General features: G+C 39.3%; 4 protein-coding genes across 10 annotated transcripts; 3 read left to right on the forward strand and 1 right to left on the reverse strand.

The window, feature by feature from the left end:
• Nucleotides 1-2165: 2165 nt before the first annotated feature.
• On the forward strand, nucleotides 2166-4625 carry LOC143898207 (uncharacterized). The gene is made up of 2 exons (XM_077407502.1): nucleotides 2166-4280; nucleotides 4354-4625. The coding sequence occupies exons 1-2, from the start codon at nucleotides 2166-2168 to the stop codon at nucleotides 4609-4611; spliced, it is 2373 nt and encodes a 790-aa protein (XP_077263628.1). The 3' UTR covers nucleotides 4612-4625.
• LOC143898211 (uncharacterized) lies at nucleotides 4611-8837 on the forward strand. Of its 3 annotated transcripts, XM_077407513.1 has the most exons (8): nucleotides 4620-4767; nucleotides 4991-5117; nucleotides 5193-5357; nucleotides 5464-5653; nucleotides 5759-6099; nucleotides 6172-6225; nucleotides 6456-6701; nucleotides 8472-8835. In XM_077407513.1, the coding sequence occupies exons 1-8, from the start codon at nucleotides 4753-4755 to the stop codon at nucleotides 8648-8650; spliced, it is 1317 nt and encodes a 438-aa protein (XP_077263639.1). In that variant the 5' UTR covers nucleotides 4620-4752; the 3' UTR covers nucleotides 8651-8835. The 3 variants fall into 3 exon arrangements, with proteins under 3 accessions (XP_077263640.1, XP_077263639.1, XP_077263641.1); XM_077407514.1 differs by lacking the exon at nucleotides 8472-8835 and having other exon boundaries at nucleotides 4611-4767; nucleotides 6456-8458; XM_077407515.1 differs by lacking the exons at nucleotides 4620-4767; nucleotides 4991-5117 and having other exon boundaries at nucleotides 5314-5357; nucleotides 5474-5653; nucleotides 8472-8837.
• A 7539-nt stretch (nucleotides 8838-16376) lies between these two features.
• On the forward strand, nucleotides 16377-19262 carry LOC143898217 (uncharacterized). The gene has a single exon (XM_077407528.1). The coding sequence runs from the start codon at nucleotides 16377-16379 to the stop codon at nucleotides 19260-19262; it is 2886 nt and encodes a 961-aa protein (XP_077263654.1).
• A 40-nt stretch (nucleotides 19263-19302) lies between these two features.
• On the reverse strand, nucleotides 19303-24014 carry LOC143898212 (uncharacterized). 5 transcript variants are annotated; one of them, XM_077407519.1, is made up of 7 exons: nucleotides 23699-24014; nucleotides 23408-23611; nucleotides 23093-23293; nucleotides 22916-23013; nucleotides 20497-20676; nucleotides 20322-20405; nucleotides 19303-20258 (listed from the first exon to the last, which is right to left on the reverse strand). In XM_077407519.1, exons 3-7 carry the CDS (start codon nucleotides 23242-23244, stop codon nucleotides 20038-20040), a joined length of 735 nt encoding a protein of 244 aa, XP_077263645.1. In that variant the 5' UTR covers nucleotides 23245-23293; nucleotides 23408-23611; nucleotides 23699-24014; the 3' UTR covers nucleotides 19303-20037. The 5 variants fall into 5 exon arrangements, with proteins under 5 accessions (XP_077263645.1, XP_077263644.1, XP_077263642.1 ...); XM_077407518.1 differs by having other exon boundaries at nucleotides 19303-20405; nucleotides 23704-23959; XM_077407516.1 differs by having other exon boundaries at nucleotides 19303-20405; nucleotides 23699-23959.
• Between the last annotated feature and the right edge of the window lie 2234 nt (nucleotides 24015-26248).

Here is a 26248-nt window from a genome sequence, read left to right on the forward strand (position 1 = left end):
AAAGTAGCGAATTAAATCATAGTTCATTATTATTTTTTAATTGAATATTAACCTTCAGAATTATCATCTATCTCTATAGGAGAATATGCGAATCCCTCGGTAATTCTCAATGATTCACAATCAGCGATATGTGCAGGATCTTCTCTTGCCTCCAATTCCTCCGATTCCTCTGTTTCCGTTGATTCACTATTTTCTTTGATTGACGAATTTTCCGGAAAAATAGTGGTTAAAACATAGGCGTCATCCGCCATGTAGTTGGAAATATCGTACGCATTAATCAAACTTGAATCTTTGTCAACAGGAACAGTGTTAGCCTGGAGTGAAAAGAAATCCATCGAGTATTTCCCAAGGATGTACCACCGAAGCCGATGTTGGAATCCAAGCGCGTTAGGATGATCATTATTGCCTCCCATACGGCGAATATATGAAAAGGTGTTTTCCAATACATCCTGATTTAAGCGATAAGTCATTAGATATTGAACTTGATCGTGGCCGAAGGTATCTTGCAAGTAATTGAACAAACTTGGCAGAGAATTACATGCCAGAGAAATTCCTCGTTGAAAAGGAATCATTGATTTATGTGTGCCTACTCTCATCTCTTTGATGAATTGATCCATTTCTCGTAAGATTCGATTCTGATATTCAAGCTCAATGCCATACGCGTGAAGTCCTTTATGCGTCCCATACATTTTTCGGCTGTTTAAAACATCGAACCAGTCATTGAAGAGTTGCACAACATAAGAAGCAGTTTCCCAATTTTCAATATAACCTTTCGTACCAAAGGATTTAATACTAGCAGCAACGGAATTCGAAAACACTTGTACGGCCATAGAAACTCTTTGTCGTTCGGTACCTCTTACAGTTAAATGTTTTTTTGTCAACTTGTAGGCCATAGTCACATCATCACCTTCCCCTCTGTACTGCAAAATCTGCTCTAAGACTTTCTTCGTAAGATGAATTCCTTTGTAAAAAAAAAAACACTATCGAGAAAGTGATTTCGTGCTAATTTTATCAAGTGAGGTACATCAGCAAATACGTGAATGAGGAGTTTATTGTCACTCGGATGTTCAAAATAGCACTGTTGATTTCCTTCAGTCCCGATTTTCAAAGAATTTTGTACAATTGAATTACTTGATCCCAAATCGGATGTCGTTGCCACGACTGTGAATCCACTTTCGTACAATTTCATAATAATATTGTCCAACAGTTTTTTGTCCATTGCTCGGTCATGATCATAAAACACTGGCTGTTTCCATTTATTGAACAATCCTCTAGCCATAACTACCTGAGTTGTTTTATGCGGTCCAACGATTTGTTCATCTCGTCGATTGATTGCAATGTCATTTGATATGTACACTTCGTCATAGGACAAAACTGTAAGCCTCTCGAAAACAGTCATACTCTCTCCTTTCAGTTTCATGATACGCAGAACATCGTTCAAGATTCCTGGTGTTACATCGAACTTCTGAGCCCAATTTCTTAAAGTTGATACCGAAGGTAGAGGGACTTTCATCGTTTTTCGTATGAATCTATAAGCTCTGGGACTGACACTATGTAAAGACATGGCTGTTGTAATATCATCAGCACACCATTTGTTCGCGAGAGTTTGTTCGATTTGTGCAGAGTGTAGGAAGTCGAGGCTAGAGTGTAGGAAGTCGAGGCTAGAGTGAAGGGAGTCGAGGCTAGAGTATAGAGGAGAAGACAGAACAGTAATAATGGCGGAAGAGCATGTAACGAAAGCGCGCGAAGTCTGTGCAATAAAGCGAATTATAGATCGACATTCATTGTGAGCATTATTTACAATTAAAAACATTTGGCGCCCAACGGTACGGCTATTGAATACACGATTGAGATCGAGAAAAAGTGAGGAGGATACGAAACGCGCTTGAGGCAGGCGCATACAGGCATATGAGACGCGTGAAACAAGGCGTCGCAACCACGTACGAGATTGAACGCGTCGAGGCAGACTCACGCGGATGCATTACGATACACAGCAATTGGCGGACCAAGGGATTTCGCACGCGTAGTGACGACAGATACGAAGCGATACCGCAACATAACCTTAACGTGGCGGTTAACGAGACGTGAAGCATCGAAATCAAGAAGGTGAGTAAATCGGTCTATAATACCGTTCTAACTCACGTGCATTCCAGATTCTTTCCAAAATGTCGGAAATGAGAACGCTAAAGCAAAAAAGGGCCCAGATAAAGGGACAAGTCACCAGAATAAGGATATATTTCGACACGGAGGACGTAAAAAGCGCAGCAGAAGCACAAGTGCGATTACAAAAGCTCGAAGAGTTATGGAACAAATTCGAGCAAATACAAGACGAAATAGACGCTCGGCCAGCAGAAACGGACGAACAAGCGGAGGCGAGACAGGTCGAAGGCGAAGCGGAACGAGAGATCTTCGAAAGCAGTTACTACAAGGCTGCAGCGGAAGCGCGGAAAATAATAAATACGGAAGCAGCTGCACAGCAAGCAGCTAATCAGCATCACGTACAAGAGCCAAGAGACGAAGGACAGCGACGGAATAAGCCGAAGTTGCCTGAAATTAAATTGCCAGAGTTCAGCGGCGATTATACAAAATGGATGTTTTTTAAGAACAGTTTTGAAACGACAATACATCGCGATATCGACCTATCGCCGATGCAAAAACACCAATATTTGGTCGGTGTTCTAAAAGGTGAAGCTCTTCAAGTAATTCAGGGGTTTAATATATCGGACGAGAACTACGAGAATGCCTGGACACTCCTGAAGAATACGTACGATAATCAGATGTTAATTATCGAGACTCATCTTGATGCCCTGTTACAATTTCCAAATATTGCAAAGGAAAATAAGGCTGACTCAATTCGACAATTTATATGGCATATTCATACGCACATGACATCACTGCAGGCGCTAGAGCAGCCAGTAGATGAATGGGACACGATGATAATTCATCTGGCAAAGAAGAAATTGGATTTTCCTGAACAGCGTGACTGGCAGAATGTGACTAAGAACAGAACGCCAGGAAACATGCCGAAGATAGAAGAGTTTCTGAAATTCTTGACGGAGCGATGTCACACGTTGAGAGTTTTGAATCAGAATAAGGGAAAGCAAACGTCCAGTGAGAAGCCAGCGACACAAAAGAAGAGCGAGAAGAAAGTCTCACTCACGACGACAACAGCAAGATGCAAGATCTGCGAAGGAGGACATCCGATATACAAATGCGAAGAATTGTTAAAGCAATCAACTCCTGACAGAATGAAGACAATACGAGACAAACGACTCTGCATAAATTGCCTGAATCCCGGGCATTACGCAAAGGACTGCCGATCAGCGACGTGCAAGAAGTGCGACAATCGCCACAACACGCTGCTTCATAGAGAATCTGAGCCGCAAACAAGTGAGAGCAGTGAAAAGGAAACGCCGGTCGTAACGTGCCTTACTCAAGGAACGAGCATGCAAAGCGAATTGAAAACGCAGACTTTAGTGAGCGAAAAGTCAGAGGAACCGTCCTTAAGTGTTTACTACACGCAAAGGACAGAAACTCGAGTGATCTTGTCGACAATTAGAGTACATGCATACGATTCGAAGGGCAACGTGCAAGTCTGTCGTGCGTTACTAGATCCCGGATCGCAGACAAATATAGTGACAACAAGTTTGACGAATAGACTCAATTTGGCTTGCAGCAAAGAAGAACGGCTCATCACAGGCATAGGGCAAAAGGAAACGAGTGCTCGAAAGATAACGCAACTACGGATCAAGTCCATCCACAACGAGTTCGAGACGACATTACAATGTTTGGTATTACCGACGATAACAGAGCGACTTCCGCAGAGTAAGATTGACGTAAGGAAAATAATTCTACCAAAAGACGCTTTACTTGCGGATCCATGTTTCAACGAACCGGGTCCAATTGATTTACTTATCGGTGCGGGACTATATTGGAAGTGTCTCATCGGGTCGCCGAAAAATAGAATCGAGGGACAACCATCAGTACAACAGACGCAATTCGGATGGATAATAGGCGGGGAAATGACCGAAAGGCAACCGCCGTCATCAGCAATCTGTCTCGCGGTGACTAATGAAATGTTACTGCGACAGATAGAAAGGTTTTGGCTTCAGGAAGAGATACCAAGAACTCGACAACTGTCGGAAGAAGAAAAAGAGTGTGAGAAGCTGTATGAGACCACATACAAGAGGGACGCGACGGGAAGGTTCATCGTGCGCTTACCTACTCGGCCTAATGTAACACTCGGAGACTCCAGGGTTGCGTTCCAAAATTCACTCTGGGTAACTAAAATCTATAGTTTACGTCACGTACACTATAGCATTTTAGTTAACCAGAGTGAATTTTGGAACGCAGCCCAGAGAGTTTGCTTTCAAACGCCTCATCGCATTGGAGCGTCGATTTGCTAAAGATCCTGATTTAAAAAGGGAATATTGCAAGTTCATGCAGGACTATATCGATCAAGAACACATGACAAAGGTTGAGGACGAAGTTCTGAAGTCTGAGGCTGCCTTCCCATGCGGCGTAAGATGCGTACACCAGCGTACGCGTAACTTACGCCAAACCACGTCAGCCAATCAAATCATCTCAGCTATCATACGCAAATCTGCCTAGTTATTTTACGCGTTTTACGCTATTGCCGATATGCCAAATTCAATTTCTCACGTAACTGATGAAGTGACGTGTGTGTGTGTGTTTGTGGACAATCGCCGAGAGTAACATTTGTGACCAGACGGATTGGACGAATATAAAGAAATGGATGAAATTCGGGTAAGTCAACAAATTCTTCTAACAAATTCTATATAAAGTTTCTAAAAATAATCCATTCAATGCTTAGAAGTATTCGGTAATCGCTTGCCAATATGACAAAATAATTTCAAGGTTATGCTTGATAATTATAGTATTATCCTATCATTTGCATGTTTGGGCTAGTTTTAGCAATCTGCTGCGGCATATACATCTTGACTTATATATTTCCTTTTTTTTAATGTAGCACAAATGTGGATACTGCGGGTGGTTGTTTAGGTTTACCACAAACTTCACCGATCACGAATGCTTCAAAAATTACATCGAAGATGTAGACCGCATCAACATTGACGAAAACTGTGTCGTAACAATAGGTATGATTGCTGTATATAACTCTTTATGTATATTTTGCTCTATTAAATGAATTAATTAGTATAATTATTTAACAGTCGAAAACAATCCAACGGTTGTTGGCAAAGAAAATTTAAACGAGCTGTTGATCGAAGCAGTTAGAAGCAAGCGTGGGCTTTACGACTTCCGTCATGTACCTGCTTCAGAGAGAACTACATTGCGTAAAAATGCATTATGGATGAAAGTTTCAAATATACTACGAGGTATATATTTTACACATGTAGAAACCCTTTTCTTTTATTTTATTGCATATAATGCTTTAAAATGTAAATGAGTAGAATAAGCTTTAAAATCAAATTATTTATAAAGGATCCCTCAGTCCAGAAGAAGCTAAGGCTCGATGGAAATATTTACGAGATAATTACATAAAAGCCCGCAAGAAGGTTCGAGCGTACATACCCAGCGGATCGGCAGCTACTGTTGCTAATACCAATTTTAAGTCAAGGTTTCAATATTACGAGCTTATGAGATTCCTTGACGATTCATTGCAGACACGGCCGTAAGTTCTTACTTTTAATATTTACATAACTATCATTCTTATTTAGTCAGAAATAAAAGAAAGTTTGTCACAGGTGTAACCCACTCATTAATATATGTATTTCAGGACAGTGAGTTCTTTGACAGATGCCAATGAAAGTGAAGTAGTAACTTCACTTGACACACAAAACGAGCAACACGAGAGTGATGCCATAGCTTCGACACTTCAAGAAACTTCAACATTTCAACTTCGACACTTCAAAATTTCAACTTCAGCTATCAACAAGTCTCCACAAACTCATGCATCCCCCTATGTTCCTTCACGAACGCCGACTTCTACAAATACTTCTCCACGTTCGCTCGATTCCATCGACGTCCTTTCACAAACCCCGACACCAACGAAAGACTTTCCATTGACATCAACTACAAACAGAGTGCCTACACGACCACGAACCACAGGATCGAAACGTTTGTTCATTTATATTATCATCTCTCAGTTTTTTTAATTACCGCGCGAATAACATTTTAATATCTTTGTAGAATCAGTACAAATCGTCGACTCCATCGACGTTTATGAGCCGCCTGTTGCAAAAAGTATGAGTTTTTTTTACCTAAGTTCCTTACATATACTTAATGTGTGTCATAAAGGCTATGCTCAACGTGACGCTACAAATGCTTCGAAGCATTCCTCTTCTCTTTTCTTTCAATGAAGAAAGAAGGAGAAGAAGAACGCTCCAAAGCATTTGTAGCGTCACGTTGACCATAGCCAAAGAAACGTTTTCAGTGTCAAAATGTACGTTGACGTATTTGCGTTCGTGTTTTAGAAAAAAAAAATGATGCTGCCTTGCAAGAAGCTTTGATAGAAGCCATAAGAAGCGGAAATGAGCCAGCAACACAACCGATTGATCCGCTGGACGGATTTCTTATCCGCTTGGGAGAAGGGATGCGAAAACTGCCATATCGAAACAGAGCCAAACTAGAAATACAGTTTTTGACATTGCTAGGTGAAATGGAAGATCGTTGCTTTAATCAAGATTCCGACGATCGAGATCAACGTAACTGTTCAAAAGGCATGTTTGAAAATGTTCGATAGGTCGCTCATTCCATATCATCATCGAACCAACACCTTTAAATGTGTGTTTTTTTTTTTAATCAAAGATTTCGTGCCAAAAAATCCGTGCAATGTACAACCGTAAGATAGCCCTTAGTCGTATAATTTTTTTTGTACCTACGCGTACGTTGATTAAAACAATTTTTTTTGTTAATATACTCTTGAAATTTAATTTTATCGTCAAAGAGAGTGAAAAACTGATAAAACATTCAATACGATAAGATTTTAGTATTACGTAATCGTGCAAAACTTTAGTTATGTTTTTAGTTTTATATATTTTGGCGTAATGTTTAGTTTTTTATCTCGAAAAATCTCGAAAAAACCTAAGCAGTAGTATCTTTATTTCCGAAAAATTATAACTCAAGTGATACACGTCACAAAATTAAGTTTCCTTATCAAAAAGAAGAGTCGCGCTTCAAGTGATCTATTACAATTACAAAAAAGAAATGATATCTCTTTAAATTAGAGCGCCAATTACAGAGAGAACATGTATATTGCCTCAAAAAATAATTGTTGCACTACTTTGAAAAATCTTTACATTGTGTCAATTAGAAAAGAATGTATGATAACAATTTTATAAGATTAAAAAATTTTATTTAAATTTAACAAGGGAATACAAGATATTTAAATACAAAGTTTACATGTGTATTTTTTAATGGTCACAAAAATTTACAGAGGTAACAGTACAAAATACAAATATTTTATTAAAATATTTAATCCAACGAGGGAATACAATTTGTATTTAAATATAAAATTTATATATGTATTTTTCAATAGAATAAAATATTTAATCACAAAGAATTACAAAGGTAACAGTACAAAATAAAAATATTTTATTAAAATACATAAATTTTTCTTGTAAAAAAACTTGGCGCTGTTAGACCTCGAAATTTTAAATAAATAAGGACAACAGTAAATAAAAATAATTCAGAGAAAAATGCGATGGGAGTAATATAAAATGATTATCAGCGTGGATGTGGGAGTGAATGATATGGGTGTGCGTGACGACGCGGACGGCGGATAATGCGGCTTATAATTAAGTATAGAATAAATTTATTTATTTATTTAAAATTTCGAGGTCTAACAGCGCCAAGTTTTTTTACAAGAAAAATTTATGTATTTTAATAAAATATTTTTATTTTGTACTGTTACCTTTGTAATTCTTTGTGATTAAATATTTTATTCTATTGAAAAATACATATATAAATTTTATATTTAAATACAAATTGTATTCCCTCGTTGGATTAAATATTTTAATAAAATATTTGTATTTTGTACTGTTACCTCTGTAAATTTTTGTGACCATTAAAAAATACACATGTAAACTTTGTATTTAAATATCTTGTATTCCCTTGTTAAATTTAAATAAAATTTTTTAATCTTATAAAATTGTTATCATACATTCTTTTCTAATTGACACAATGTAAAGATTTTTCAAAGTAGTGCAACAATTATTTTTTGAGGCAATATACATGTTCTCTCTGTAATTGGCGCTCTAATTTAAAGAGATATCATTTCTTTTTTGTAATTGTAATAGATCACTTGAAGCGCGACTCTTCTTTTTGATAAGGAAACTTAATTTTGTGACGTGTATCACTTGAGTTATAATTTTTCGGAAATAAAGATACTACTGCTTAGATTTTTTCGAGATTTTTCGAGATATAAAAGTCTACCACTTGTTACTTAAGTTTTTTCGAGGTATAATACTACCACTTTCATTTTTTTTTAGGTAACAACATATACACTACTATACGTGTACTTGGCGCCTTTTTTTTACCTTTTTTTAAAAAAGGTAATTTTGTGCGGATATCACGCCTTTTTGTAGTATATTACGCATTTTATAAACAGTATGTACAGGATAAAGCTATTTGGAGGTATAATACTACCACTTTGTTTTTTTCGAGGTAACAACATAACAGGGTAACAACATAATACATATACACTAATATGCGTGTACTTGGCGCTCTTTTTTACCTTTTTTTTAAAAAGGTAATTTTGTACGGATATCACGCCATTTTATAGTGTTACGCATCTTAATCTTATAAACAATATATCTTATAATCTTATAAACAGTATATAATACAAGGTATGAAGCTAAAATTGTTACGGACTATTATTTCTAAAGAAAACAACAATTTAATATTTTGCTTAGTTTTTTAAAAATAATAATCTGTAACCCTTTTAGTTGTACACCTTGTATATATTTTTCAATTTCAATATAAAACATAATCGCAATAAAGCATGATTAATGTTAATAAGTCGTTAACTGTAAAATTCTTTATTTATTTTTATTTGCGTGTCTTACTGAATGTTGTTCGCAACTGTATATGTATGTACCGATATCTTCAGGTATCGATATTTTTGATAATTATTTTTACGTCAGACATAATTTTAATTCATCCAATTTTTATTATATCTAGACATAATTTTTGTCCAATTTTTGTTATGTCTAGACATAATTTTAATTTAGCGATTTTTATTATGTCATGACAATTCTAATTCTGCCGCTAGGGAAATTTTAAGTCGATTCTTATGAATCAAGCTTGAATTCAATGTCTAGGTGTCCCAGGTTGCCAATGACGAGGTCCACATAGTGCGCCCTATAGTTTTCGGTGTACAGGTGTATTAATACCTTGAATTTGATGGCCACGTGTTCCAAGTTGCCGATGACGAGGTCCACAAGGTGCGCTTCGTAGTTTTCAGTGTCTACATGTATTAATATCTCGAATTCGATATCTACGTGTCCTACATTGGGTGCGTTCAGCCGATACTCCGCTAGCCTAGCAATCGTAAGCAGACGCTCGTTTTCGCTTGTTTCCTCTCTTTTGACCTAATGGATTAAAAGGAGAGGAAACGAGCGAAAACGAGCGACTGCTCACAATTGCTAGGCTAGCGGAGTATCGGCTAAACGCACCCATTCAGATTTAAAGTTATTAATACACCTAGACACCAAAAACTATGAAGCGCATTATGTGGACCTCGTCATCGGCAACCTGGAACACGTAGACATCAAATTTGAGGTATTATTACACCTAGACACCAAAAACTACCGAGCGCGCTATCTGGACCTCGTCATCAGCAACCTGGGACACCTAAACATCGAATTCAAGGTATTAATACACGTAGACACCGAAAACTACGGAGCTCACTATCTAGACATCGTCATCGGCAACCTGGAACACTTAGACATCGCATTCAACGTATTATTACACCTGGACACCGAAAACTACGAAGCGCACTATGTGGACCTCGTCATCGGCAACCTGAGACACGTACCCAAGCAGCATTTTGACGTCCGCCCGACGTTAAGATAAACACACTTAACGTTGGTATCCAACGTTTTTGCTACGTCGTTTTAACCCTCTTTTGCACTAATTTGGGGAATCAAATTTAGGTTGTACCAACGTTGGAATCCGACTTATATAAGTTAAATTGAGGTTACATTTTTTCCACCAGTTTTAACGTTGGTATGTAAACTTTGATTTTGTACACTCTGCTAGACCTGAGGTTATTTTTTCACAACGTACATTTTAGGTGTAGTTTTCGTGCTTCCATTCAAACCATATGACGGCATTGGTGTAATAAATGTATCATAATATGTACTTATCAATTTGGCACAAATAAAATGGCTTTATAGGAAAAATATAGTTTGCGCAGTCTTTGATACTATTGTAATTTTGCCATAAATACACGAACCCAGCACTGAAATTGTATAACAAAACCCACTTTATTGATAAATGTGGAAATGATAGGTCAAAATTAGACGAATCCTTTCTAAAATATTCCAATTTACTAAATATTCTAATAAATAACTAAAATTTTTCAAAGTGTAGATTTTAATTTTTTTTCATCAAAATTACTTTTAAGATAAATATGTTGTCAAAACTTTAACAACAGATATTATATAAATGCTTTAAATTGTTAATAAAGTGCGTTAAAAAATTTAAATCTAAATATACTGGAAAATGGCGGATTATTTGCCTTCCTCTTTGAGGAATGAAAATGGCGAAGTCAGCGTTCTACACTATATCAAACTTTACGTAGTAAAAAGTGCGATAAATTCTACTAAAATTTGTCTTTTCGTATAAAATAATTAACTTTTTCCGATTTTTCCAAACTAAGTAGTATACCACTGTAGGCAAAATTGTACCTATATTGACTAAAAGTCTTAACAAGGTCGCCAAACTGACTTAACATGTCGATAAAGTATTAATTAGTTGAAAATTCTATACTAGATTTGCGAATGAGTCGTATATCTTAACCAAATCCGACCTATGCAATACCATCTATATGGTGATCTAGAGCATGGTTATGGCAGCCGTGCGCCGAGCGAACGCGCTCTCGAGCTGTGAACCGCGCGGCGCGCGCGCGTTGTTTTCCGACGACGCGACGATAACCGCGTGAGATGAGATGGACCGGTTTGGCCGTGGATCGTCAACATTCGTCGCATAGTCCTCGTAGCTCACGCCGCGAATTGCCGTCGACGATGCCCGCTTGACGCAGCAGTAATCTGCTCTACATTTTTTTAGGCAGAATTTGTTACCATTTCTCGCGATTTCTTAACGTCAGTCAGAAATGACCACAGGCGACGTTTCACAACGTTAGCGTTTTACAACGTTTGATAACAAAACGTTGGTTTACGTTGGGAATTACGTATTAAAGTCGCTCGAAAAGTGTAGTGCAGAGTATAACGTCAGGCGAACGTTAAATATCTTAACGTCGGGTAATAGGACTTAAACTGATTCGAATTTGACGTTGGGAAAGTGATAAAAAAAGCACGTCGTAATTTTAACGTTTAGACAACGTCCAAAAAACGTTAGTAATTATAAGTTACATTTTATAACTTTCTTGAACCGCTTACAACGTTGTGATTAGTAGAAAAGTAGTCCTTAGTCGGAAAGTTAACCGAAAAATGCTGCTTGGGTAGACATTGAATTCAACGTATTCTTACACCTGGACACCGAAAACTATGAAGCGCACTATGTGGATTTCGTCATCGGCAACCTGAGACACGTAGACATCGCATTCAACGTATTATTACACTTGGACACCGAAAACTACGAAGCGCACTATGTGGACCTCGTCATCGGCAACCTGGGACACCTAGACATCGAATTCAACGTACGATTACACCTGGATACCGAAAACTACCGAGCGCGCTATCTGGACCTCGTCATCAGCAACCTGGGACACCTAAACATCGAATTCAAGGTATTAATACACGTAGACACCGAAAACTACGGAGCTCACTATCTAGACATCGTCATCGGCAACCTGGAACACTTAGACATCGCATTCAACGTATTATTACACCTGGACACCGAAAACTACGAAGCGCACTATGTGGACCTCGTCATCGGCAACCTGAGACACGTAGACATTGAATTCAACGTATTCTTACACCTGGACACCGAAAACTATGAAGCGCATTATGTGGACTTTGTCATCGGCAACCTGAGACACGTAGACATCGCATTCAACGTATTATTACACCTGGACACCGAAAACTACGAAGCGCACTATGTGGACCTCGTCATCGGCAACCTGGGACACCTAGACATCGAATTCAACGTACGATTACACCTGGACACCGAAAACTACCGAGCGCGCTATCTGGACCTCGTCATCAGCAACCTGGGACACCTAAACATCGAATTCAAGGTATTAATACACGTAGACACCGAAAACTACGGAGCTCACTATCTAGACATCGTCATCGGCAACCTGAGACACGTAGACATTGAATTCAACGTATTCTTACACCTGGACACCGAAAACTATGAAGCGCACTATGTGGACTTCGTCATCGGCAACCTGGAACACTTAGACATCGCATTCAACGTATTATTACACCTGGACACCGAAAACTACGAAGCGCACTATGTGGACCTCGTCATCGGCAACCTGGGACACCTAGACATCGAATTCAACGTACGATTATACCTGGACACCGAAAACTATGAAGCGCACTATCTGGGTCCCGTCATCGGCAACCTGGGACACGTGGACATCGAATTCAAGGTATTAATACACGTAGACATCGAAAACTACGGAGCGCACTATGTGGAACTTGTCATCGGCAACCTGGGACACCTAGACATCGAATTCAACGTACGATTACACCTGGACACCGAAAACTACGGAGCGCACTATGAGGACCTCGTCATCGGCAACCTAGGACACGTGGACATCGAATTCAAGATATTAATACTCGTAGACACCGAAAACTACGGAGCGCACTATGTGGACCTCGTCATCGGCAACCTGGGACACCTAGATATCGAATTCAACGTACGATTACACATGGACACCGAAAACTCTGAAGCGCACTATCTGGATCCCGTCATCAGCAACCTGGGACACGTGGACATCGAAGTCAAGGTATTAATACACGTAGACACCGAAAACTACGGAGCGCACTATGAGGACTTCGTCATCGGCAACCTGGGACACGTAGACATCGAATTCAATGTGTTATTACACCTGGACACCGAAAACTATGAAGCGCACTATCTGGACCTCGTCATCGGCAATCTGGGATACCTAGACATCGAATTCAAGCTTAATTCATAAGAATCGACTTAAAAATTCCCTAGCGGCATTTTCTGCCAAGCGTAGAGAATCTTCTTTTCCGTTAACTCAATATATATTATTTATATATATACCTAATTTACCTAAATAGAAATCTTCCTTCTGACCGATAAGTCTATCGACCTAATTTCGAAATACGCGCGCGATATCGAAACTGGCGATACCTGCGCCGCCAGCGTCGAAAAAGTGAAAGTAACGTTTCTGATTATGACGTCATCATATCAGACGTCGGCGTTAGAAGTAGTATACGTATCTTAAAAATAAATTTTCACATTTGGACTTTGCGTCGCAATATCTCCGCTCGTAGGGCACGTAGCGGAATATTATGAGAGAAACCCTCCCCTAATTGGACCCCAAGCTATCGATCAAGCCTACTTAGAACTTGATCCGTTCACTCGTTATCGAGATCTCAACATCTCGGGTACTCGCAACCCGTCGCGTCGCGTAAAAGAGTCACGGTCGGTCTCGCTCCGCGTGTACTTGGCGCGAGACACTACCGTGTCTCTTGATTCTAGAGAAAACATCTTTGCGGGGTGTTATAAATACATAGCACGGTAAAGCTTTAGTGATTTGATCTGTAAACAAATTGTTTTTCCTTAAAGTAAACCAAAGATTGTGATTGTACGTCACCTAACTTAAAATTTGATATTCGCTTGTAGTCACATTACTGTAAGTAAAAGTACAAACGCGTGATATTAGTTAAGGGAATATATACAGTATATTATAATAAGTGTATAAGCATAAAGTATAATAATATGTAATGTGTATTTTAAAATGTTAATCGTTGAATAAATATGCATTGAACTGAACTTCTTTTATTAATAAATTTATACATACAAGATATTGCTTGTAACAATTATCTTAGGACTTGCTAACGTTTTAGTCTTATCATTTTCATGTAGAAAGATTCAAAGTATTATTAAAAATCATTGTTAAGAACTTTTTGCCACTGCCAAGGTACTGCTCCGCCGTGTTCAAAGTGTGACGCAAAATCGTCCCGGATTCTGGAGGCAAGTCGAGTGTGGGCGTTAGCTTGGCCAGCATTGTTAATTTCTTGCAATGCACCGCCAATCGAGGTTTCGCGTCATCTCTGTGCCAGTTCGAGTGTACCGCCTTTGGAAGTTCTGCAACTTGTTTTCATTCTTGATTATAAAATTGTGTAAGCATGTAGTCGCTTGAACAATTTTCACTGCAGTGGAAATGGACGAGATTATTGGCCGCCGATAGATTCGCCATCGTGCCGCCAGAATTCCAAATGCACTTTCGATCACCCTTCTCGCTCGACTCAGACGATAATTAAGTATTTTTTTCTGACGAGTTAATCGGTAACTTCGAGGGTACGGTCGCATCATATACTGCTTCAGTGCGAATGCCTCATCTGCCACTAATACATATGGTAAAAGGGGTCCGCTAGGTTCTATTTCACTCGGTTGTGGCAAATTTATTTCATTTCTTTCAAAACGTTGACCAAACTTTGAGTTCGCAAAGATACCTCCATCACTCTGTCTACCTTCGGCTCCAATGTCGACTATAGTGTGAAGCAGTAATTGGCATCCGAAACTGCTAACAAACTAATACTATGAGCTCCTTTGTAGTTATAATATACCGACCCGCTATGCGGTGGTGCCTGAAAAGCAAACAGAAATGTTTATCACAATTAATCTTCTAGCACTTCTCAGTATAAACAAATAACAAATAAATTCTGAAAAAAAGAACTCACCTGAATCACAACGTGTTTGCCATCTATTGCACCTATACAATGAGGGAAATTCCATTTTCTCTCAAATTCTTCCGCGATTTTCAACCAATCCTCTTTGTTCATTGGTGGCATTACAAATTCGTGGAGACAATAATTCCACAATACCTCGCACGTTTCAGAAACAATTTTTGAAACAGTGTTTACTCCAATTCTAAATGCATAGGATATTGAGGCCATACTGTCACCGGAGGCTAAGTAACGCAAACACACCAGAAGCCGTGTGCGAGCCGGTATTGGGTCTCGAACAACAATCTGTTTTTCAAGGAAAGGTCCAACTATACTCAGCAACTGATCAAACATTTCTGTAGACATTCTACAGCAATTGTAGAACATTTCCTGGTCTTGTAGCTCCATTTCTTTGACCAGATTGTCACTTGCTCCTTGCAAATATCTTCAAGATTGTGTGAATATTGGGCGAACCCATATTCTTCGGCTTTCTTTTTCTTCACGCTCTACTAGAAGTCTCCATAGTGCAATGAGTTTCAGTATATTCGGTTTTCTAATTTTCCGGTGTTGAAGTGTTTGCTTCGCCTTTCTCCACTTCTTCAATCGTATGCCAATAATCGCTAATAGGATGTTGGAATCCATATTCAAGGGATTCCATGAACTTCCAAAAAACGAGTTCGTCCAATATACTTATAGCCTAATAAAGATTAAGAAATAAAAAATTTAGTTTTTTTTAGAGCAGAGGGACTAAGTATATGTGACAAAAGTAATAGAAAAAATAATCTTTCCTACCTTCAAGATTTTCAGTAGGCAACAAAAAATTTAAATCCGCAAATGATCTCAAGTGATCTCAAATGATTGCAAGTAATGCAATCGTTGCCAGTGACAATAGGTTATAAATGCTATTCTTTATTGCATTCCTAACCCCACCGTGCATACCGTTACATATATTGCGCTTTCACACATTCGTACATGCAAAGTACCTCAATCACATGGCGCGTATTTAGCAATACGCTTAAATATTAACAACCAATCAAAAATCACTTTAGTATTTCTGCTCTGTTGTACAACAGAAGGCCTGATCTATCATTGGTCAGGATTGTTGCGCTTTACGCGAAATTTAACGCAATACGCTCCATGTGAATTGGGTACTTTTTAAATAGCGTAAGTTTTGGCATATTACTAGAATACGCAGGTTACGCGTACGCTGGCGTACGAATTTTACGCCGCATGTGAAAGCAGCCTGAGCATTACATACTGCCGCACCAGGCTGTCGTGCGTCCGGATAGCGTAACGACGAAATTACGCGTAGTATTCGACGCCTCTGCAAAAACGACCATGAATACTTCTTTGAATGACAAGTTGATCGCGGGACCAAATCTACAGGGAGATTTGATCCTAATAATTCTTCGGTTCAGGACACATGAATACGTCGTAACAGCGGATATAGAGTCGATGTTTAGGCAGATTCTAGTTGAAGAAAAGGATCGATTGTTGCAATTGATACTTTGGCGAAGAAATCCAGAGGATCCCGTGATGATATTTCGATTGAACACAGTGACATACGGAACGACCTGTGCGCCATTCTTAGCAATCAAAACGCTGAGAAAACTGGCTGAAGAATACGGAATGGACTTGCTGCTAGCGGTGCTCGCGCTTTTGGAAGACACCTATATGGATGACGTTACCAGCGGAGCTAAGACATTAGAAAAGGCGATCGAATTACAACGACAGCTTACTCAATTGTTGGAACGAGGCAGATTCCACTTGCGTAAGTGGCGTTCCAACGACCCAAGAGTTTTGGCGCATCTCGCAGAGCAGAGCAAAACCGAAGAACTATTAATTATAGATAAGGAAGGAGCTCTCAAGACTCTGGGTCTTCTGTGGGACGCGAAAACGGACCGTCTACAGTATCAAATCAAAACGGAAGAAAGTCAAACTGTGACAAAACGACTTGTTTTGTCAAAAATAGCGCAAGTGTTCGACCCATTGGGACTCATCGCCCCGCTGTTGATCAAAGGGAAGATAATAATGCAACGTCTATGGCTGTTCGACCTAGATTGGGATCAGGAGATTCCGGAGGAGCTCGTACCTGCATGGAAAGACTACAATCAGGCTCTAGCAAAGGTTGGTGATCTACAGATACCACGAAACGTCAATCCAAAGAACGCGTCCGATAAATTCGACATATTTGGATTCGGGGACGCCTCGGAGAAGGCTTACGGCGCATGCTTGTACGCAGTAAGCAGGGATGAAGATGGAGTTATCAGTTCACATCTCATATGCGCCAAAACGAAAGTGGCGCCGCTCAAAACAATATCGCTACCGCGTTTGGAGCTCGAAGCAGCACTTATGCTCGCAAAATTATATGCCCTCGCAAACGACGCGTACGGCAACAGGATCAACATCGTCAAACTAAAGACCGACAGCCAGATAGTGCTTGCGTGGATTCGAGCGAGACCACATGAACTGAAGACATTTGTTGCGAATCGCGTAACCAAGATTCAAAACCTAACAGAAAACACCGATTGGGGTCACGTGCCGACGGATGAGAACCCAGCCGATCTGCTGTCAAGAGGTACCACCGCGGACGTGCTAGAGAAGAGTAAGCTCTGGTGGCATGGGCCTCCCTGGATCGTAAGTAAGAGTCAAGAACCGGAACTTGTGGAAGAGCCGGAAGTCGATCTTCTGGAACGGAAATCCACAGTAGTCACACTGACGACTATCGGGACACTGGATTTGTGGGCGAGGGTTTCGACGTACCGAAAACTTCAGCGGGTGATTGTTCGCTGTCACCAGTTTAAGGCCAGAGCTCTTGATAAGGAGCAAGTAAGCGCAATCAAAATCAAAGATCTGGAAAAGGCAGACCGGACGATCCTAAAGAAGGTGCAACAGGAAGCGTTTTCCGAGGAACTCGCCGACCTAAGGAGAGAGCGAAGATTGTCGCGAAAAAGCAAATTGCGATCTCTAGATCCTTTCATAGATGAAGAGGGTTTGATGAGAGTAGGTGGAAGGCTTCGACACGCGAGTGTGCCAGCAAGTCAGATGCACCCTATCGTATTACCAGCAAAGCATCGAGTAACCAGTCTGATCATGCGAGAAGAACACTCGCGTCTGCTTCATTGTCCCCCTGAGCAGCTTCTCAATGCAGTGCGACAACGTTATTGGCCTTTGAGCGGTCGCAGAGAAGCCCGCAAAACAGTTAAAGGCTGTCTAAGCTGCTTTCGATTTCGACCAACAGTTCCAGGCATAAAAATAGGAGATCTTCCTAAACAAAGAGTGATCGGCTTCGACAGACCGTTCAGAAGAACTGGTGTGGATTACGCAGGCCCGCTTCAACTCCGCGAAAGTCGACGCAGAGGGAGACCTCACCTTTCAAAGGGATACATAGCGATCTTCACCTGTCTAAACACTAAGGCGGTGCACATTGAACCTGTCTCGGATTTGACAACGGAAGCATTCCTGGCGGCTTTGAATCGGTTCACGGCTCGTCGTGGAATTTGTTCGGAGATATTTTCGGACAACGGGACAAATTTCGTAGGAGCATCCAGAGAATTAAAAGAGGTATACACGTTTCTAGAAAAGGAGAGCTTGGAAATAGGACGCAGCCTGGCCAATCAACGGATAAAATGGAGCTTTATTCCTCCACGCGCTCCACACTTTGGAGGTATTTGGGAGGCGGCAGTCAAGGTCGCTAAACGGCATTTATATACGGTAACCCAAGGGAGAGTACTTACATACGAGGAATGTAGTACACTACTGTATCAAGTGGAAGCGATAATGAATTCGCGGCCCCTCACGCCGCTATCTAGCGATCCAAACGATTTTTCTGTTTTAACACCTTCTCATTTTTTGATAGGTGATTTACTTATACAGCCACCACAATATGATTACGCTGAGGTTCCAGAGAAGCATCTCACCCGTTGGCAAAACCTGCAAAAATTGCGTCAGCAGTTTTGGATCCGCTGGCACAGAGAATACCTAAACGAATTGCAGCAGCGGACAAAGTGGTCGGATAAAGGAGACAACATCGAACTGAATACCGTGGTTCTGATAAAAGAGGACCACCTCCCTCCGCTACAATGGGCTCTGGGTAGAGTCACAGCCTTGCATCCTGGACAGGACGGTGTGGTGCGAGTGGTTACCGTTAAGACTAAGAGCGGTGACTTCAAAAGGCCAGTCAAGAAGCTTTGTCCACTACCAAGTGCAGACAACGAGAACTAATTGAACTTGTTAAAGACATTTAGTAAATAGCATAAGAAACTTATATTTAGTATTAAGACATTTATTAGCAGATTTGAGTTACATTTATTTAACGACTTATAGCATTTAGTTGATTTAGTTTACATACAGGCAATCATCTTGCAGTTTGATTTAATTTCGATGTTTCTAAGATCAATATTTACTACAATAGCATCTGGAAGTTTAAGGCAGATTTTGTTGAAAGATAGTCCTTTCAAGGGGGCGGCATATGTTCGCGAGAGTTTGTTCGATTTGTGCAGAGTGTAGGAAGTCGAGGCTAGAGTGTAGGAAGTCGAGGCTAGAGTGAAGGGAGTCGAGGCTAGAGTATAGAGGAGAAGACAGAACAGTAATAATGGCGGAAGAGCATGTAACGAAAGCGCGCGAAGTCTGTGCAATAAAGCGAATTATAGATCGACATTCATTGTGAGCATTATTTACAATCAAAAACACCATTTAACTTGTTTTTGATTTTCATTGGTGAGCATTTTAATCTGTCCAGGTGTAAAAATTCTATTCAATATTTCCTTATATTTTTTTTCCTGCCTCTGACATTTGCTTATAGTCTTCTCTTTCACGCCAAGAGTTTTATCTTTCTTTTCGAGTAGTTTTTCTTTTTTCTCAAGTATTTTTTCTTTCACATTGATAATTTTATCTTTCTTATTAATAATTTCATCTTTCTCATTTATAATTTTGTCTCTCTCATGAATTACTTTGTCTTTCTCATTGATCGATCGAACTTTTTGATAAAGTGATTCTTTTAGATTTTATTTTCTTCCTTCAACCTTTCTAATTTTTCTAATAATTCCAATTGATTGCTGTCTTCGATGAAGTCTTCTGATTGAGAGCTACCGGCTGGAATTGAATCTTGAATTTCCAAGCTTGTTAATTGAGAAGTGATGTTAGTTTCTCCCAGTGACACAATGGAATTTTCGTTGCAGTCAATTTCAATTATGCCTTGCGACGTGAGCTTGGTACAAGCTGTGGAAAATTCGGAAGCCAAAAATTTGAATGGTACAGCATCATCTTTCAGACGCGACTCACATCTCATTAGCTCAGGATACTGTTGTTGCACCCATGTTTTTTCTCGGTACGCACCTTCCGGAAAATGAACTGAACATACTCTCGCTGCGGAATGAAATATTTTTTTAAATGATAATGATGATAATCATAATGAACAGACGATTAAGTTCCGATTTTATCGAGTATTTTCACTCACCAGTTGCTAGATTAATTTTTGGGTTCCCACAGAATTTCACCCATTCTTTCCAAAGTTGATTTTTGAGAAAACGAAAATAACTTATTTTTCTACAGCTGGAATTTTTCGTTTTTTTCGAATCATTCTTACACCCTTTAATAGCGCAGTAGACCATGATTGGTAGAAAATAAATCTGGAAATCTGGAAAATGATATTTTATTGACAGGTTAGGTTTCCTAATCTCTTCGCACTGATGTTCGTTCAGTACTGTATTCGAGAGGTTCTTTACCGTGCCAAACTTCCATATCAAAATAACAAATTAAAAATGAAATTACCTGTCGAAAAAGTCACCGAAGAAACTATCTGAATAAATAAATACACCTTTTTAGAAGTTTTGACAATTCTCAGATCACAGCTGTCAATAGCTTGTATACAACACGTATACACGATCAAGCATGTGTTTGTGAAACAAGATGGCAGATTTGGTGAGTTGCGCAAAGCGAACAAAAATTGATCGCCTGACTTGACTCACCTTGTTTTCTTCCACCATGGTTCAGGGGATCGATCATGTATCTTTTCCCCTAGGACGGAAATGTGAAAAGTGAAAAGTTTATCTCTTTCTATTCAACACCAATAGAAAGAGATAGTTACATAAAAGTTTTCACTTTTCACGTTTCCGCTCTAGGAAAAAAGTTACATGATCGCTACCCAGGCCGCTAAGAATCCATAGACGTGGCAACGCCGCGCGGCGTTGCCGCGTCTATAGCACATCTCTACCACCCACTACCACCGTGCGTCCGTGTGAGCAATTCAGTGGTGTGTGTACGTGTACGGAGTGTACGGAGTTTCGCGTTGTCACCACCAGTGGCACCACCTTACGTGGTGGCGTTTTCACGTCCTTATTGCTTTAGTTGACATTGGCCGCATTCAGGAAACACAACTGTTGAGTGAGCAGTCAGTGATTCTTTAATATGATTGGTTCTTACCTTTGGTTCTTCTCCGGATCTAAGTGTAAGAATCATAATGAGCGCTCACTCAACAGTTGTGTTGCCTGAACGCGGCCATTATACCGACATCGAGGAAGTTCGGCCAGGCTGATGGCAGAGAACGAGACGTAAGTGTCGTAGTCGTGGACGTAGGGTGACGTAGGCAGAGAAAAACGTAGTCGTAACGCCTATTGCCTACAATAGCCTTACGACTACGTTTTTCTCTGCTTTACCCTACGTCCACGACTACGACATTTACGTCTCGTTCTCTGCCATCAGCCTTAGCTTTAGCAAAGTCGACTTGAAGTTGGCGAATGTCGCAAAAACCACCGATTTAAAGTCGACTTCCCGTCATGACGAAAAGTCGACTTCCCGTTATGACGAAAAGTCGACTTTCCGTCATGATGAAAAGTCGACTTCCCGTCATGATGAAAAGTCGACTTCCCGCCAACTTTTAAAGTCGATAAAATAAACCGCTGCGTACGTCTTGATGTCGGTTGTGTATCTTGAAACGAGGTGAAAATAACAAAAGTTAACAGATTTTACTAGATTTTGATAAATAAAATCGTAGATACGCAAATGAATTTTCTCACTTTTGTAATTTTTATCTCATTATTTCAAGATACACAATCGACCCCTTGCTGGAGGGCTAAAACTGATGCATTTCGATTTTTTTCATATATAAAATAATTTAATTATCTAAAAAAAAACTGTATAATTACAATCCTAATGTTTTATTCTTAATTACAAAGGTCTGGTAAGCTGACAACAGAATTAAAATTAAAACATTCCAGCGTTAATCGCGAAACAATATGCAAAATTAGAGCTATATAAATATATATATTATATATATATATATATATATATATATATCATATTATCACATAATGTTGTAAATATATAATAATATTGTCTTATATATATATATATATATGTATATATAATAATATCTACAGACTTTTATACTAGACCACTAACATCTATGGACGCATTGCCGAAAAGCTGATGCGAGTGCGAGGTGCAAGTGGTAGTGAAGGGTGCGGCCATATTGAATTAAGTCACTGTTGGGTGTTCAATTGCTCATGATGTGCGTTTATCTGCATTCGTTATTACAGTACATAACGAAGCAAGCGAATGTTTTTGTGTTAAATATTGGTACATGTTATCAATAAGTTTGTAAGTCATGCCTTCGACGTGTAGCGTACTTGGATGCCGAAATCGAACCACTACTCCTGTAGTATTAAACCCTTTTTTTGGACATTCTGTATATGCCAGACTATTGTATAGAAATCTTGTATAAAACCACTTGTATAGAATCTGTAGTATAGCATATCTTGACTAAAATCAACATGGCGGCAAGCATCACGGCCGAGATGCCTGTCAGCGGTCTAGTATTGTATAGAAGTCTACTCTATAATAATATCTCAATGTTATTTTATAAATTAAATTCTCACATTTTTCATCCAAACCCCAGATTTCTAGCAGTTTGTATTTGGACACGACTCCTTGCGACTGCAGCGTTTGTACTATTGCTTGAGTGCGTGGTATCAATCTGAAAAAAACGTATTGAATTGATGTAATCTATTCGATGAATCAACGTGAAATTGAAAGGAGATAGAATAACGATTTACCTGGCCCATGACTTGGTGATGCTCCCAGGTGTCGTCAGCAGCGACGGGACAAATCGTTTCAGCTTAGGGCACACTTGACCCTCCAAGAAGAAATACGCGAACCACTTGACACCGTCCACGGATGCTTTATATCCATCAATGATAGTGTCCATCCAGCCTTTCCGAATGTACCAGACACGCGGCAAATTATCTTCTCAGTTCCTTGATTATATGTATAAATGAGAATAATATTCGATTATAATGAAGATTAAGTAATATCTTTCTAAATAAGTAGGAAAAACATTATAAAGCAACAATTGTGATAAAAATATATACCTTGGCGGTGGATCAACCAATGGATCACTAAGATGGCATAGCATGGAAGCGAATTTCGGCAATCATTTGGGTTCTATCGTTGTGACACCTCGCATGTACATTTTATTCGTTTCGTACATCTCTTTATAAACCACCTATTCCGGACTGATTTTTCGTAGAACGCACGAAGAATGCATGAACACAGGTTCCTCCATTTCTGGTGTTCTGAAAGATGGTTCAGAATAGAGTGCTGTCGCATTCAATAGGTCTTAATTATCGTCATTATCGATGACAATTAATAACACACCATACCTAACCTGTAAGCATGTTTCCACTTGGCCTTATCCTGATCCTCATTTACCTCGTCGGGCGAAACCTTTCTCGCGACTTGACCCGCCACATGGTAGAAATACAAGGGTATGCTCTTGCGCATATTTCCGAACCCAGCCAATCAGCGACTTGTTCAAGCTTACGTCACACTGAGCGGCACATTTAAGCAGCGAATCTATAATAGTCATTTATAAAAGCATTTTGAGCGGACAATATGTGAATACAAAATAATGTTGATCATTTATGTGAGAGAAAATTCTGTTTTATAAATAAATAAATATATATAAACGAAAATATATAAATATAAAAAACGCACGTGACATACAGATAAACGCTCATCGTTTCCCGAATTTGTCTCTCGTTGTAGATGTTAGAAACGTTATTGTTATTTGACGAATTTTATAATTATTTTATGTGGGTTTGTCTAAATATATGATATTACAGAAAATATTATTATTATTAAGAAAAAAAGAATTGTGTGCATTGAATAAAAATCATTGCGACGTACGGAAAAATTTCACATAAAACGAGATTTTAATTTCCAGTCATTTATTATTAAAATTCTGCGAATTATTAGTTTTAATCAAAACTGGTCGGAAAACGATTGGAAAAGAATTGTCAGCTGAGACGCAAAACAAAAATATATTGTGGCGTACGACATAAAGAACTATATATGCAGAGGAAAGATGCAGATAAAAGATCAAATAACAATAAATGCAAATATTTAATATACAGGTTTTTTATTAGTAAATTTTGACATCTTTCTTTTTTTTTGCCTGTGATTTGCGATTGCAATCGCTCGGTTCATTTCGCGCAGCCTAATATATGTCCTAGTCCTAATGAGGCATAGTAATGCCTCTCTCGGTATTTTCAGTGCGGCTACCTGGGCTTCTAGACGACGTCTAAAGCATAAAACTATATAGTGCTACTTTTAAAACTACACCCAGCAAACCAGAACTATATATATTTATGTATTAGTAATATAATAACGATATGTAATGTCAGCACATTTATGTGGTTTGTTATGTAACTGTGTAAATATGGTTGAGCTGACATTACATATCGATGTTATATTACTGACACATATACGGTTCTTATTGGCTGGATATACTTTGTGCTTGATGGGAACAGTAATTTATAACTTACATTTGTAACATGATAGCTTCTGTACTGGACGATGCTGGTGTCTGTTCTTTTGTACTGGACGATGCTGCTGTCTGTTCTTCTGTACTGGACGATGCTGGTGTCTGTTCTTCTGTACTGGACGATGCTGCTGTCTGTTTTTCTGTACTGGACGATGCTGGTGTCTATTCTTCTATACTGGACGATGCTGGTGTCTGTTCAACATCCATCGAAACTTCATTTGATACAGGCAAAGGCATTGTTTCAGCTAACACATTTTCGTTTGATGTTAGTGGAGGTACTGCATGGAGATGCAACGTCGGGATAGCATCAGGATGTATCTTCCTAGTTCGTGTAGGTGAATAACCTAGTAGATGTTCTTGTAAGGGCTTCGTAAAAGCTTCATCAGCAAAATGCTTCGAACATATCCTAGCTGAAGCAAACAAGGTTTAAGATTCTTAAATATATGCTTATAATAATAAACAAGAGAAATCTGTGGTACAATATTAGTTGCTTTCCATTTACATCAAAACTCAGATAATTCTCACTTGTGACGTCATAACTCAGTTAAATGCACGTTCCTTTTGCATGATGGCAAGTGAGATTCAGCTGAGTTTTTATCCACAATCGAGACTGTTGCGATAATCTGGGAACGCACGGTTGCGAGAGATAGGGTAGCACAGAGAAATCAGACCGTTATGTATGAAAGTCGCATTTATTCTGAAGACGATACACACTCGCACGCCGGTAGCTGATATCTGCGACAGAATTCGGAGCAGAAGCACAGGTGATAAGAGAGGGGTGGTTTGGTCTATCCCGGCCCGCCTCGTGCCGACCTCGTGTCAGCATTCCGATCGCGAAAGTTCGAGAAGCGCGAAAACTAATCGTCCTCAACAGAGACCATGTGCTTTAATGAATCTAATAAACTCACATTAAAAGTGAGGCTATGGACCGGTATTATTATTATGCGATAGCTTTGTCACCAAAATAAGCAGGTAAATACAAAATGACATATCTTACCTGAGTATAAAAATACTCACATATCTGAGTGACTCAGATCACTTGAGTGTAAATGGAAAGCAACTATTACTATACAAAAGTACATACCATTTTTTGGTGAAATATTTTCTTTTCCGCATGCTTGACGCCACTTATTACACAGTGCTGGATCCTTTGGGAAGGAAAAATATTTTATTTTATTTCCTTCGATCTTTCTGGTCTTTGCCAGATAGTTCCCACACCCTTTCACATTACACGTCATTGCGTACACTGTAATAATCACAAACGAATTACTCGACATAAACAGCGAACCGAGCGAACGCAGCCATTGCGAATCACCGAGTACATCCGATTCATTCCGATGCTACACGAATATGACGTAAGCTTAAACAAAAGTGGTGGGAATGCGCA

This window comes from Temnothorax americanus, unplaced genomic scaffold (genome assembly GCF_048541705.1).
Source record: "Temnothorax americanus isolate GAGA-0224 unplaced genomic scaffold, ASM4854170v1 Scaffold222, whole genome shotgun sequence".
NCBI classification, from domain to species: Eukaryota; Metazoa; Arthropoda; class Insecta; order Hymenoptera; family Formicidae; genus Temnothorax; species Temnothorax americanus.